This window comes from Drosophila obscura, unplaced genomic scaffold (assembly GCF_018151105.1).
Source record: "Drosophila obscura isolate BZ-5 IFL unplaced genomic scaffold, ASM1815110v1 contig_139, whole genome shotgun sequence".
Taxonomy (NCBI): Eukaryota; Metazoa; Arthropoda; class Insecta; order Diptera; family Drosophilidae; genus Drosophila; species Drosophila obscura.
The window spans coordinates 1,497,444-1,510,965 of NW_024542723.1; the positions used below are offsets into that span (position 1 = coordinate 1,497,444).

A 13,522-nucleotide genomic window follows, 5' to 3' on the forward strand; every position below is an offset into this window, starting at 1 on the left:
TTCTAATAACTAGGCTAAGATTAGAGCTATGTAAAAAGTCAAGCGCGATACCTCAGGAACAAAGCGAACTAAAACTTAGAAGATTTGAGTCGCTTGGGAAATGGTTTGATGATAATTTTTTCTTAGTCAGGCAGATACATTTTTATTATGAAGAATTTTTTTATTTTAGAAAAAAAAAATTTACATTTTTTTTTTAATCTTTTTTCATTTACAAGGTATACTATGTATTTTTTACATCTAACATGTATATTATACATGTACCATTTAATTATACGTCTCCTTGTAGGGAACTTTGCTATTTTGAAAAGGTAATTAAAGCAGCTAGAAGTAAAGGCCAAACACTTTGTGGTTAGTCTTACCGTCTGGGAAATATAAAGCATTGAAATGCAAAAATGATGATTTTTGTGCGGTATGTTTATACCGATCTAATTTTGACTTTGAAAATCTCAGGAAATGGGAAAATAAACTATACTTCTGTTCTTCAATTTTTTTTGTATGGTGCACTAATTTGGCGCCTGTTACAGATTATCGCTCATTAAAGTCTGGGCGGAAGGGGGCGGGGAACTTTGGAGCTAAAATTTAGTTAACTAAACCTAAAGTATGGAAACCAAATTTGGACAAACCCTACCTTTTGGAAGGTTTCGAGCTCCAACTGCCAACAAGACGGACATTGGGATCGCGGATCAGGTACCAAATGTACAGACCCTTCGTTTGCTATATCCCAATTGGCTAGTTGATGCGCATCAAGAAAAAAGGTACTTTTTGGTTCATTTCTTTCTCTGCAACCGACGTAAGATCACTAGAGCTATGTGAAAAAAACAAGCCCTACCTCTTGAAAAAAGCATACGGGAAAAAAATACCAGACTTCAAAAATTCTTAAAAAAAAAGTTCTGCTATAGAAAAAAAACCATAATTCTTAAAAAAATTTTAAATCCCCATATCTATCAGAAAAAGTCGGTTTGGATCCTTGAGGAAAAAAAAGTTCGATTTTGTCGAGTAGTGTTATCATATTTCTCTTCTCGACCGTGCAATGTTTTCCTCTAACCACTTAAAAAAAAAAATTTACGCAATTCTCAACAATTTGGTTTATCACAATAATCAATAACTAAAGCGAACTTACTAATTGCGTCCTTTTTTTGTGCATTTATTTGCTTTTCCGTATTTTTGATCTACCTGCTCCCAGCACTACTATTTCAATGAACAGCATTTTTTGTGTGTATTCGCGGAAAACCATCGAAAACAAGAAAATGGAATGCAAATCTATCCAGTTTTTTCTGGATTCTTGCAGTTTACATTCCAGGCTTTCCAAAAAGCGATCAAGTGTTTTTGTGGAAAGACTGGAAGGGTGTCAAAAAAGGGTTTGAACATGGTTAGGTACGGCACTACTATTTCATTGAACACAATTGTATATAGGTATGATCGTCCATCTCGTGGTGGCGGTTTCCTGATTTCTGTTTCGTTCGGACATAGCTTTACAAATCTTTCACGTCGAAGGGCATAATAACATTGAAATTATTGTTGTTAAGCTTTGCCGGCCCTCTTTTAATCTTTTTATATCCTGCTCTTACATTCCGCCTTCCTCCGAATTCCCCACTTATATGCTTAACGTTTCCCATCTCAGTCTGTTTCGTCCCAACTTAGTGATTCTGATCGCTCTATTGTCCTTGGAGACTTTAACCTACGTAATATCTCATGGTCTCCTTCTGTGGACTCTAACCTGATGTTCCCATCTATTCAGCATGATTTTGTTGATTCGTTGTCGGATACATCGTTGGGTCAGGTTATTGCTATATCCAATAACTTGGGTAGGCTTCTTGATCTCGTGTTTTCTTCCAACATATCGAGTATCCTGGTCTGCAGAGGGTCTCCTCTATCTTTCCCAGAAGACCCTTATCATCCCACACTTGAAATTTCCGTGCAGTTGCCCTCCTCTGATCCCATAAAATCTCCCGTAAAGCCACCGTCTATCTTTTGCTTCAGGAAAGCAGATTTTACGAGCTTGAACCTTGCACTTTCTCAGATCGATTGTTACTTGTTCAATATCATTAATACCTATGTACCTTTAATTTCACCTTCGCGTCATGTTAGTGACCCTATTTGGTTCACCCCGCGTTTGATAAACCTTCGGAATATTAAATCTTGCTTGTATAAAAGAACTGGTTCGAAATCTGACTTCTCTAAGTATTCAATCGCTAAGAGTAAATTTTTGTTATTTAATAAAACATATTATAATAACTACCTGTCTAAATGTAGTCTTCACTTTAACTTCACGAAACGTAACTCTTCCCAATTTCCGTCATCTTTTTCTTTTAATAACAGGAAGGCTGATAACACTACTCGACAAAATTGAACTTTGGATTTAGGCTGTCAACCAAAATGACTTATTATACCCGTACTCAAAAAAGAGTTAAGGGGTATATTAGATTTTTGGTAAAAGTGGATGTGTGTAACGCAGAGAAGGAAACGTTTCCGACCCCATAAAGTATATATATTCTTGATCAGCATCAATAGCCGAGTCGATAGAGCCATGTCTGTCTGTCCGTCTGTCCGTCTGTCTGTCTGTCCGTCTTGTTGAGCGCCTAGATCTCAGAGACCATAAGAGCTAGGGCAACCAAATTTGGTTTCCACACTCATGTGATATCACACTGCTACAAGTGTATTTCAAAATTTCGCCCCGCCCCCTTCCGCCCCCACAAAGGACGAAAATCTGTGGCAGGCACATTTTTAAAGATACGATAAAACTATAAACGCAGTATCGTAGAGAATGCCCATACCTACCAGACTGCCGAATCTGAATCAGATCGGATCAAATTTATAGCCAGAATGAAGAAATTAATTTTCAGATGCTTCCCCTGCCCAATCCAGCCGACGACAACACAACTCATTTTCCATCTCGCTCGCACACTCTGCCGCGTTCAGTGCGCGAGCAACCCCTAGCGGAGGAGATGTAGAATCTAAATGGTATATGTATAATCTACATGTTAGATGTAGAAAATACATAATATATGTAGATGTAGATAACAACAGATGTAGCAAAAAAAATGTTATATGTAAAAATTTTTTTTTAATGCTAAAATTCTAAAAAATCATGTTCAAAAATGTAAATACTGACTGAGTACGGGTATAAGTAGAGTCGCGTCTTTAGAAGCGATTCAAACGTTCCTTCTCGTTTTTTTTTGTTTTTTGCAGAAGTGGTGATTCTATTTTTCACATAACTTAAGTAGCTTATATCTGGTTGCATAGAACTGTGTAGTTCTGAAAAGCTGACAAATGCAGCTTAAAATCCGACCCAGACCTTTTGTATCTGCACATTAACGCCTGAAATATATGTAGATAGTTTGTTTGTTTAATGGCAATTTATTTATAAGTGTGGAGGTTGAACTTATTATATATATTTCTTAGCTCCAATGACAATTTGTGGTACAGTGATGTTCTTAACTTATGTGTGTGATTTTCGTACGATGCTTGGCTGAATTACGACTGACTGTCTCTGACTCTCAACTTCGACTGATCTCGCTTCTTTGCTCTCGGCTCTCTCAGAGCCGAAGGCTGCCTATACAGACGACGCGACGAAACTACGGCCGCTTCGTGTCTCTCTCGGTCCTCCATAACCTACAATCGGCTGTCCTGACGGACCATTCGCCTCGGATGGGTCTAGCCAAGACTTCATATACTCTGAAACTGTAGAAGTCTTATAGGGTCCCTCAGTATCTCCAATCTCCAATCTCCATAGATAATTTCCTTTTAGTTTTAGCCCAGTACCATACTGAGTACTCTTTATAGCTACCAAGTCATTTTCCTTGTACTGTCTATCTATCTTCCTGTTTGAGTCAAAACTCTTCTTATTCTCCTGCTGTATCCGTGCAATTTTCTCTAATACTTCCTCTCTAATCTTTTCACGCTCTTTATCAAACTCTTCTATTAGCGATTGTTCTAATATTTCTTTTATGTTCGGATCAATAGGTATGCGCATGTCTAATCCAGTTAGTATCTTAAATGGCGTTGTCTTGGTACTTCGTGGCTCAACACTGTTGATCATCTGCTGTACCTTTCCTAGGTGCTTGTACCAACTCCCAGAACTACCCTGACACAATTTCGACAACATAGGAATCACTATCTTGTGCATCCTTTCAACTTGCCCATTTCCTCTTGGAACTCCTGTGGCGATCATTAAATGCTGAATTTTCTGCCCCTCACAGTACTCACGGAACAAATTGGAAGTAAATGCTGCACCTCTATCCGTTACTATTCTGTTCGGATTACCAAAGTTAGTTGCCTGAACTTCTAAACACTTCACGACTTCTTCAACGCCTGTACTACGAGTACCATACAACCAAACAAACTTGGAAAAACCATCAACGACAACCAGTATATAATAATACTGCTTTTTGGTCATTTCCATCGGTCCAACGTGATCGACGTGATAAGTTAATAGTGGCCTGTCGCCCTTGTCTATCGGTTGCAAATAACCTTCCCGTTTCCCTGACTTTACATTAATTTCCTTCAATTTTGGAATATAATACGACTTTTCGATTATATCCTGTGTCTTTTTGGCCGAAAAATGCCCTTGGTTATGAGCTATCGATATATTCTATTTTTCCATTAGAGCTGGCACTACAATAAGCTCCCTGTCTGGATCCTTAAACAAAATCTGATTCTGAATATAATAATCCTGATATTCTTTGTCCTCAACAATACCTTTAATAGCCTTCACCCAATCGTCTGTTAGCTGAGCTTCTTTGAGACGGTGACTAATGCTTTCTTCCAACATAAAACAAGCTACACGACTTAACGCGTCAACGTGCCTCATCTTCGTGCCTGAGCGATGTTCAATAACATAATTGAAATCTTGCAGGTACATGGCCCAACGTGCTATTCTCAAAGCAACATCTTTCTTTTTTATTGTCATTGTAAACGCATTACAGTCTGCGACGATTTTGAACTGTATACCCAAAACATATACACGCCATTTTACTAAGGCTTCGATAATTTCCAGAACCTCGAGATCATACGAAGGATATTTTTCTTCACACGGCTTAGTCCTACGACTCATGTACTGAACAGGATGGAATTGGCCGTCTTCCAAATTCTTCTGCAATAACACTGCTCCGTATCCCCATTTTGAAGCATCAGTGTGGATTTCTGCCTCCAATTTCGGGTTGTACATTTCTAAAACAGGCCTACTAGTCAATGCTAACTTTAGTTGTTCAAACGCAACTTGATGGATCTCCTTAAACTCAAATTTAACATCCTTCCTCAACAGATCTGTCAACGGCTTTGCAATAGCAGCATAACTCTCTTCCTATGAAACGCTGTACTGCCTTCTTATCACCTGGCACTGGGAACTTTTCGACAGCCCACGTCTTCTCATCGCTTGGTCTTATCGTATTATTTTCAACTATATACCCTAGAAAATTAACCTTTTGTTGTAAAAGCTGACACTGGCTCCAATTTATACGTAGCCCATTCAATTCAGCTACCTTTAAAACTTTTCTCAGCTTTAACAAACCCTCTTCTATGCCTTGACTCGAAATGATTACGTCATCCATATAGACTGCTGCTTCGTCATTCTTTTTTCCTACCAACACTACTGATGATGCGTACTCCGATGTACTTGGCTTTATAATCTTCTGAGCCAACCACTCTTCCACTTGCTTATCGACGATTGCTTGCTCACACATCGCTAAGCGTCTTGGATGCTGAAAAACTGGAATCTCATCCGCTAATATGATTTTCATTTTGACAGGTGCATCAACATTCCTCTGAGGCTGGTACTCTTTGACCATACTCATAACTGATCTGGCATCTGACTCACTGAGATGCGATACGTCCACTGAGAACTCCTTCTCAACTTCATCAATACTTGACATGCAAATGCCTCCAAACTCATCAAACAATTTCTCACATGACGACGATTCTACATTATTTGGTTTCTGATCTTTTTCCTCAATAAAAACTCTACGAAAAAACTTTGTTCCTGCCTTAGAAACTTGCATATCAACATGATCAAGAATAGTCCTTCCTAAAATGGCTTCAAAACCAATATCCTCGTCACGTATGACATGAAATTCTACCTCCATTTCAATCTCATCCACTTTCACTGGTATCGAAAAGCTACCGAAAGTCACAACTTGACTATCTCCAATACCTGTTAAACATTTCTCGCGGCCGATCAGTTTAACATTTCCGAATTTCAAGAATACACCTCTACGAATTAAACACAAATCTGCTCCCGTGTCAATTAAACCGTGGAATACAAATGTAGCATACTTTACATTATTTAATTCCAAACCTGATGGAGTGAAAATACCTGTCGGCTTAGCAACGACTTCCTTTTCTCGAATAATGTTCGTATTCATCCTTCTTTCTTGTCCGGTTTCGACCTTAACTTCACAATTAGCAGCACGGTGTCCTGGCTTACCACACTTAAAACAACAAAAACAATTTTTGGGACAGTCTTTCCTTATATGCGATTTTTCCCCACACTTAAAGCAATTCTTAAAATTCTCTGCTATCGAATCTTTCGTCGAACTCTCAATTTTGATACCCTGCAACCAATTCTTGCTCACTGGCTTGGATCCGCCTCTTGATTTCTGGTATACGTCAATCTGAAATTTAAGCTCCTTTATGTTTCTAGCTTGGTACAGCATTGCCTTATTTGTCCTTGCGTCTGGGATACCATCCACAAAATATTCGATCAAGCTAGAATCATCTAGTTTAATTGGCTTGGCTATCTCCATTAACGCGTACAAAAACTCATGCAACGACTCTCCCTTTTTCTGCTGACGCTTCTGCAACATCCTATGTACTTCCACTGACGATAGTTTTACACTAAACTCTTCCAACAGAGCTGCCTTCAACGAACTCCAATTACGAATATCACGCAAACTACGCGAAAACGATTTTGCGGCACCAGCCAACAACTGCTTGGCATATATAAATATTTGTAATTGCCTCCACTGAACAGTAGATGCGCATTCCTCCAATTCCTCTATCCATTGATTGATGTCGGGGTTATTAGAACCAGAAAATTGTGGCACGCTACCCTCCACGTCTTTCAGCGTGATCTATTCTTCAACTGTCGTGCACCTCGTTGGACTGCCACGGTATCGTCGATTGCTGTAACTACAGACTCATCATCTGAACCTTAATTTTCATCTTCCTCAACTTGGTAACCGAAATGAACTAACAGTCTATCTTGCAAATCACGTTTCCGACCCGTCGTCTGTAACGCAAGCTCTCACAGACACAGCTTCGCCTTTACAGCCTCTGTTAACGATCGCTTCTCTGTTAACACTCACCTCCCCTTACTAGGGCTTTACCCTTGTTTCGCTCGTATAACTTTCCAGACTCCAAATACGACGCACACACACTACCACATCCGGATCTCGCTTGACTGTCGATGTTGCTTTGGTCGTCCTCTCTTTGTTGCCTTGCTTCTGCTCACGAATACAAGCGCGCTCGGATGGTCGTCTCTTCGCCGCTTGCCTTGCTTCGCTGTTCGTTGTTCGTCGTTGCTTATGCTCACGAATACAAGCGCGCTCGGATGGTCGTCTCTTTGCCGCTTGCCTTTCGTAGCTCACGCCTCTCCTAGACGCAATGCACAACAACCAATGTTCTTCGATTTTTGCTGCGTCCTCTACCGTCTCTCGTCGCTTTGTCGCTTCTGCTCTCGTTGGAACGAACGCGCTCAGAATGTCGTCTCTGTGCCGCTTGTCTCCTTGTAGCTCTAGCGTCCTCTGCCGTTTCTCGTCGCTTTTTCGCTTCTGCTTTTGTTGGAACGAACGCGCTCAGATTGTCGTCTCTGTGCCGCTTGTCTCCCTGTAGCTCTATTTCGCACAGCAACCGATTTCCAGTGCACACAGTCTCGTGTTCGCCAAATTGCTCCAAAAACACACACAAACCACAGATTTAGATGTAGTCTTGGGCTTATTTCTCGGACGAGCCCCCAATTTGTAGATAGTTTGTTTGCTTAATGGCAATTTATTTATAAGTGTGGATGTTGAACTTATTATATATATTTCTTAGCTCCAAGTACAATTTGTGGTACAGTTATGTTCTTAACTTATGTGTGTGATTTTCGTACGATGCTTGGCTGAATTACGACTGACTGTCTCTGACTCTCGACTTCGACTGATCTCGCTTCTTTGCTCTCGGCTCTCTCAGAGCCGAAGGCTGCCTATACAGACGACGCGAGGAAACTACGGCCGCTTCGTGTCTCTCTCGGTCCTCCATAACCTACATATATTAATCTTTCAAATTCAAATTTCATCATTTTTTGCGGTTTTTTTCTCGAAATTTTGACTTTAAAAACTCGGGAAAAGTAAAAAAAAAAAGAATTCTTGGCCAACATTTTTAGTTTTAGATAGACGCATTAATTGGGCGTCGTGGGCATTCATTTCAAGTAAAATTATTTTTGAGTTGTTTTGGTCAAACGGTTCCAAATTGTTTATCCATAGATTCTTATGAGCAATACCTTAAACGATGCCCAATTAATGCGTCTATCTTAAACCAAAAATATTGGCCAAGAATAATTTTTTTTCGACTTTTCCCGAGTTTTTAAAGTCAACATTTCGAAAAAAAATACCGAAAAAAATGATTAAATTTGAATTTGAAAGCTTAATATCTTCCAGGCGTTAAGCTGCAGATACAAAGTGTCTGGGTACGATTTATAGCTGCATTTGTCAGCTTTTTAGAACTACACAGTTCTATGCAACCAAATATAAGCTACTTAAGTTATGTGAAAAATAGAAGCACTACCTCTGAAAAAAATACCAGATTTTAAAAATTCTTAAAAAAAAAATTACACCTTAAAAAAAAAACATAATTCGTTAAAAAAATGTTAAACCCCGAAATCTATAAGAATCTAAATTTTGGGCCACAGCCTAATTCTAGTGTTGACTAGTGTAACGATTGTGATATTGCTCATCTTTTCGCTTCATTTTTTCAACTCTGCTACTCAGTCCCCTCTAATAACCATCCCTCTATTCTGGCTTCTTCTGACATACTTTGTCCCAATCAATCTTATCCTTTCCACATGAATAGTTCTAACTCTATCTATCCCCCCTTCATGACTATAGTGACCTCTTAATTAATTTAAGGTCATGTAAATTTTCGTTTTCTACCGGCCCCGATATGGTTCCTAGTGCTGTTCTTAAACTTTGTGCAGATTCTCTCTGTATGCCCCTCCTTAAACTGTTTAGCCTATCACTCGAGCTCGGCGATCTTCCCACCGTCTGGAAAGAGTCATATATTATTCCCATTCATAAAAAGGGGTCTAAATCGGATGTTTCTAATTACCGTGGGATTTCCCATTTATCTGCCATTCCCAAACTCTTCGAAAAAATAATTACTTCCCAGCTCCAACACTTTTGTTGTTCCTTATTCTCTGAATCGCAGCATGGATTTGTAAAACGGCGGTCTATTTCGTCTTACCTCCTGGAATTCTCCACTTTCGTGCATGCGGGTTTCGCTAAGCAGTCTCAAACTTATGTAGTCTATACTGACTTTAGTAAAGCCTTTGATTCAGTAAATCATAATCTGCTTATCCATAAATTATCTCTCCTAGGGTTTCTTCCTAAACTTCTTTTCTGGATAAGTGCATACCTCTGTAATCGATCTCAGCGTGTTTCTTTTAATAACTCTCTCTCTCTAAGCCTGTTTCTGCATCGTCGGGGGTAGGACAAGCCATCTTGGCCCTCTGTTGTTTAATTTGTTCATCAATGATCTTTTCCAAGTCCTCACTTATTCCCGAGTACTTATGGATGCGGACTATGTGAAGTTATGTTTCTCCTATAGCGAACCCATGTCCCCGTTATGTCTCCAATCCGATCTTGACGCCCTCAACAACTGGTGCTTAATAAACATTCTTCCCCTTGAAAATTCATAGCTGTTCCTTAAAACGCCTTTACAAAATTCCTGACTTGGGAACTGTCTTTGTACCTAATCTGTGTTATATCCGTTCAAAAATAGTTTATCCTTTTTGCACTTCGTGGCATTAATTGGGACCCCTCTAGACATCTTCTTTCTTATGAGAGTAGACTCCGGCTCCTCGATATCCGCTCTCTCAAAACCCGCAGGATTTTCCATGGAGTTCTTTTTCTTCAAAAATTTCTCGCTGGTGAGGTTGATCCCACTGCGCTCAGTAGCCTTATAAGCATTTATCAGCTTTTAAAATCGCTTAATAGCTCAACATTTGGTGACCCCGACGTGATTTGTACAATAAACGATTCGGTTGTGCATATCACAAACTATAACTTTACATAATAATTTGCCGTTCGTTCGTTTGGTTTCGCTTTCCTACTGTGTCCACTCAGTGTTATCGACCATATAGCTGTCTTCAAGCATTTTCACTGGCCGCACTTACATACATTACATCCACACATAGCTGTCGGCAGTCTTTACCGTCTATTTCGCGTGTTGCTCTTTTCGGTCATCTTTCCGCTAGAAACGTTTCTAACTCTGTTCTCTGCTTACACTAAGTCCATCCCAATATTGGCCTATTGGAGGGAGCGGAGCTGCCGTGAAGATGGGCAGCTACAATTGCTTTAGTATCACTGAAAACTCAGGCCACATTTTGGGCTTTACTAATTCTACAACTCCATCTTCAATTACAGAGATCTGCCGATCTGGAAGTGCTCTGTCTAGCGCTTTTGAATGGCGGCTCTCTCTATTTGTTTCGTGAGCCTATCGTAACACGCCTGATCTTGTGTCAATTGGATGTCAGGCAATGCGTTGTGCTAAAGACGGCATCAGGATTGGGACATCGAATCAGCCACAAGCGACGTCTGTGAAACCCTTCAGCATCTGTTGCAAGTCAGGCTTTCAACGGGGAGAGTATGTCTGGTTTCCCAGCCTGAAATTCCCCAACAAGTTCCTAAATAATAGCCAGTGGTGCAAAATAACGTAATTCCACCTTTGTTTGCTATTTGCAGTGCCCACTACATATAAATACTGTAACCGCTTATAATTCCTTACGGCATTCTCGCATTCTCTTTCTCTATCTATCGTTCGTACTCGGCTCAGCAGCAGCCCGAGCTTCTATCGCTTCTTTCGTTCTCTCTCTCGCTTTCATTAGGACACGAGCAATTCGGTCGGGAACTGATCTCCAGCTTCGGACATACGGACATTGGAATAGCGTTCTATAAACAAACACAATCTCAATCGTTGCCGGCCCCTATTCCCCGAAATTAATAAACTAAACATATCCAACTAAAACCATCGTCTTTTATTAATTAAACTTTTTTTGTATTTCTCTTGCCTTTAATATTGTTGGCTTGGTTTAATACGTGTTTTATACCCGTACTCAAAAAAGAGTTAAGGGGTATATTGTATTTGTGGTAGAAGTGGATGTGTGCAACGCAGAGAAGAAAACGTTTCCGACCCCATAAAGAATATATATTTTTGATCAACATCAATAGCCGAGTCGATATAGCCATGTCCGTCCGTCCGTCCGTCCGTCTGTCCGCCTCGATGAGCGCCTAGATCTCAGAGACTATAAAAGCTAGAGCAACCAAATTTTGTTTCCAGACTCATGTGATATCACACTGCTACAAGTGTATTTCAAAATTTCGCCCCGCCCCCTTCCGACCACACAAAAGACGAAAATCTGTGGCAGGCACAAATTTAAAGATACGCTACAACTAAAAACGCAGTATCGTAGAGAATGCCCATGTCTACCAGATTTCCGAATCTGAATCATATCGGATTATAATTATAGGCAGAATGAAGAAATTTAATTTTCAGTGGTTTCCCCTGCCTCCACCAGCCAGAGACACGCTACTCTTTCTCGCTAGCACACTCAGCCGCGTTCAGTGCGCGAGCAACCCCTAGCGGAGGAGATGTAGAATCTAAATGGTACATGTACAATCTACATGTTAGATGTAGAATATACATTGTAGATGTAGCTACTAGATGTAGCAAAAACGAGAAGGAACGTGCGAGTCGCTTCTGGGGACGCGACTCTACTTATACCCGTACTCAGTCAGTATATACATTTTTGAGCAAATGATTTTTTAGAATTTTAGAATTAAAAATAAAATTTTACATTTTACATTTTTTTGCTACATCTGCTATCTACATATACATCTACAGTGTATATTCTACATCTAACATGTAGATTGTACAATGTACATGTTCCATTTAAATTCTACATCTCCTCCGCTAGGGGTTGCTCGAGTGTACGAGCGAGAAGGAAAATGAGTTGCGATGTCGTTTGCTGGAGGGGTGGCAGGGGAAGCAATTGAAAATGAATTTCTTCATTCTGGCTATAATTATGATCCGATCTGATTCAGATTCGGCAATCTGGTAGATATGATCATTCTCTACAATACTGCGTTTAGTTTTATCGTATCTTTAAAATTGTGCCTGCCACAGATTTTCGTCCTTTTTGGGGGCGGAAGGGGGCGGGGCGAAATTTTGAAATACACTTGTAGCAGTGTGATATCACATGAGTCTGGAAAAAAATTGGTTGCCCTAGCTCTTATAGTCTCTGAGATCCAGGCGTCAAACAAGACGGACAGACGGACAGACAGACATGGCTCTATCGACTCGGCTATTGATGCTGATCAAGAATATATATACTTTATGGGGTCGGTAACGTTTCCTTCTCTGTGTTACACACATCCACTTTTACCAAAAATCTAATATACCCCTTAACTCTTTTTTGAGTACGGGTATACAAATTTAACATTTTTTTTTAATTTTTAAATTCTAAGATATCATAAGCTCAAAAATGTATATTCTGACTGAGTACGGGTATAAGTAGAGTCGCGTTTTTTTTTGAGAAACGTGCTAAAATTTTATAAAACAAAAAAATCTACTTATTTTTGAGTGTCCACATTTCAATGTCCGCTACTGTATATATGGTTATCGTTCCATATTCTTATAACATCCGTATGTACATATAGTAAAAAAAAAACTTACCAATATAGCTTGTTTAGAATAAAGTTCGGCATCACAATTGTCACAAAGATATATATCAAAAGGTGGTGGTTCAACCATCATATGTTGTAAATTATCAATAGATGTATTCATATTTTTTTGAAGTAACAGGCATTTTCTATTTTTTTGCTGTCTGTCATATGACTGAAATTAAATAAATAATTTTATACATTAATTTAGTTAAATATATTAAAGTCAAACAAAACTTCGCAGGTACGGAAATTTTTTGTGCTGGACATGAGCTTCGAAAAAATAAAAGTAAAATTATTTTTGATGCGAGTTTTTATACCCATACTCAAAGATGTGTGCAACGCAGAGAAGGAAACGTTTCCGACCCCATAAAGTATACATATTCTTGATCAGCATAAATATCCGAGTCGATATAGCCATGTCTGTCTGTCTTTCCTATATTATTTTTTGATAAAAAAACAAAACCATCAAATAATTTGCTAGCTTTTAACATGCTTAGTGATAATTTTTTTTCTTCTAGCTTAGAATTTTTTTTTTTATCTTTTGAGGTCTGGTATTTTTTTAAAGGTTGTTTAGATGTAGCGCTTTTTCTTAATTAAGTATCTTACAT

The 13,522-nt window shown here is 39.2% G+C and overlaps 1 protein-coding gene across 1 annotated transcript in view; it reads right to left on the reverse strand.

Moving 5' to 3' along the window:
- The window catches only part of LOC111079196, a 33,016-nt gene extending 19,935 nt beyond the window's left edge, over nucleotides 1-13,081 (reverse strand). Inside the window, exon 1 of the mRNA XM_022374265.2 lies at nucleotides 12,925-13,081. Coding sequence (XP_022229957.1) covers nucleotides 12,925-13,035 — 111 coding nt within the window. The 5' untranslated portion in view covers nucleotides 13,036-13,081. The remainder of the gene's footprint in view (nucleotides 1-12,924) is intronic.
- Nucleotides 13,082-13,522: the final 441 nt, after the last annotated feature.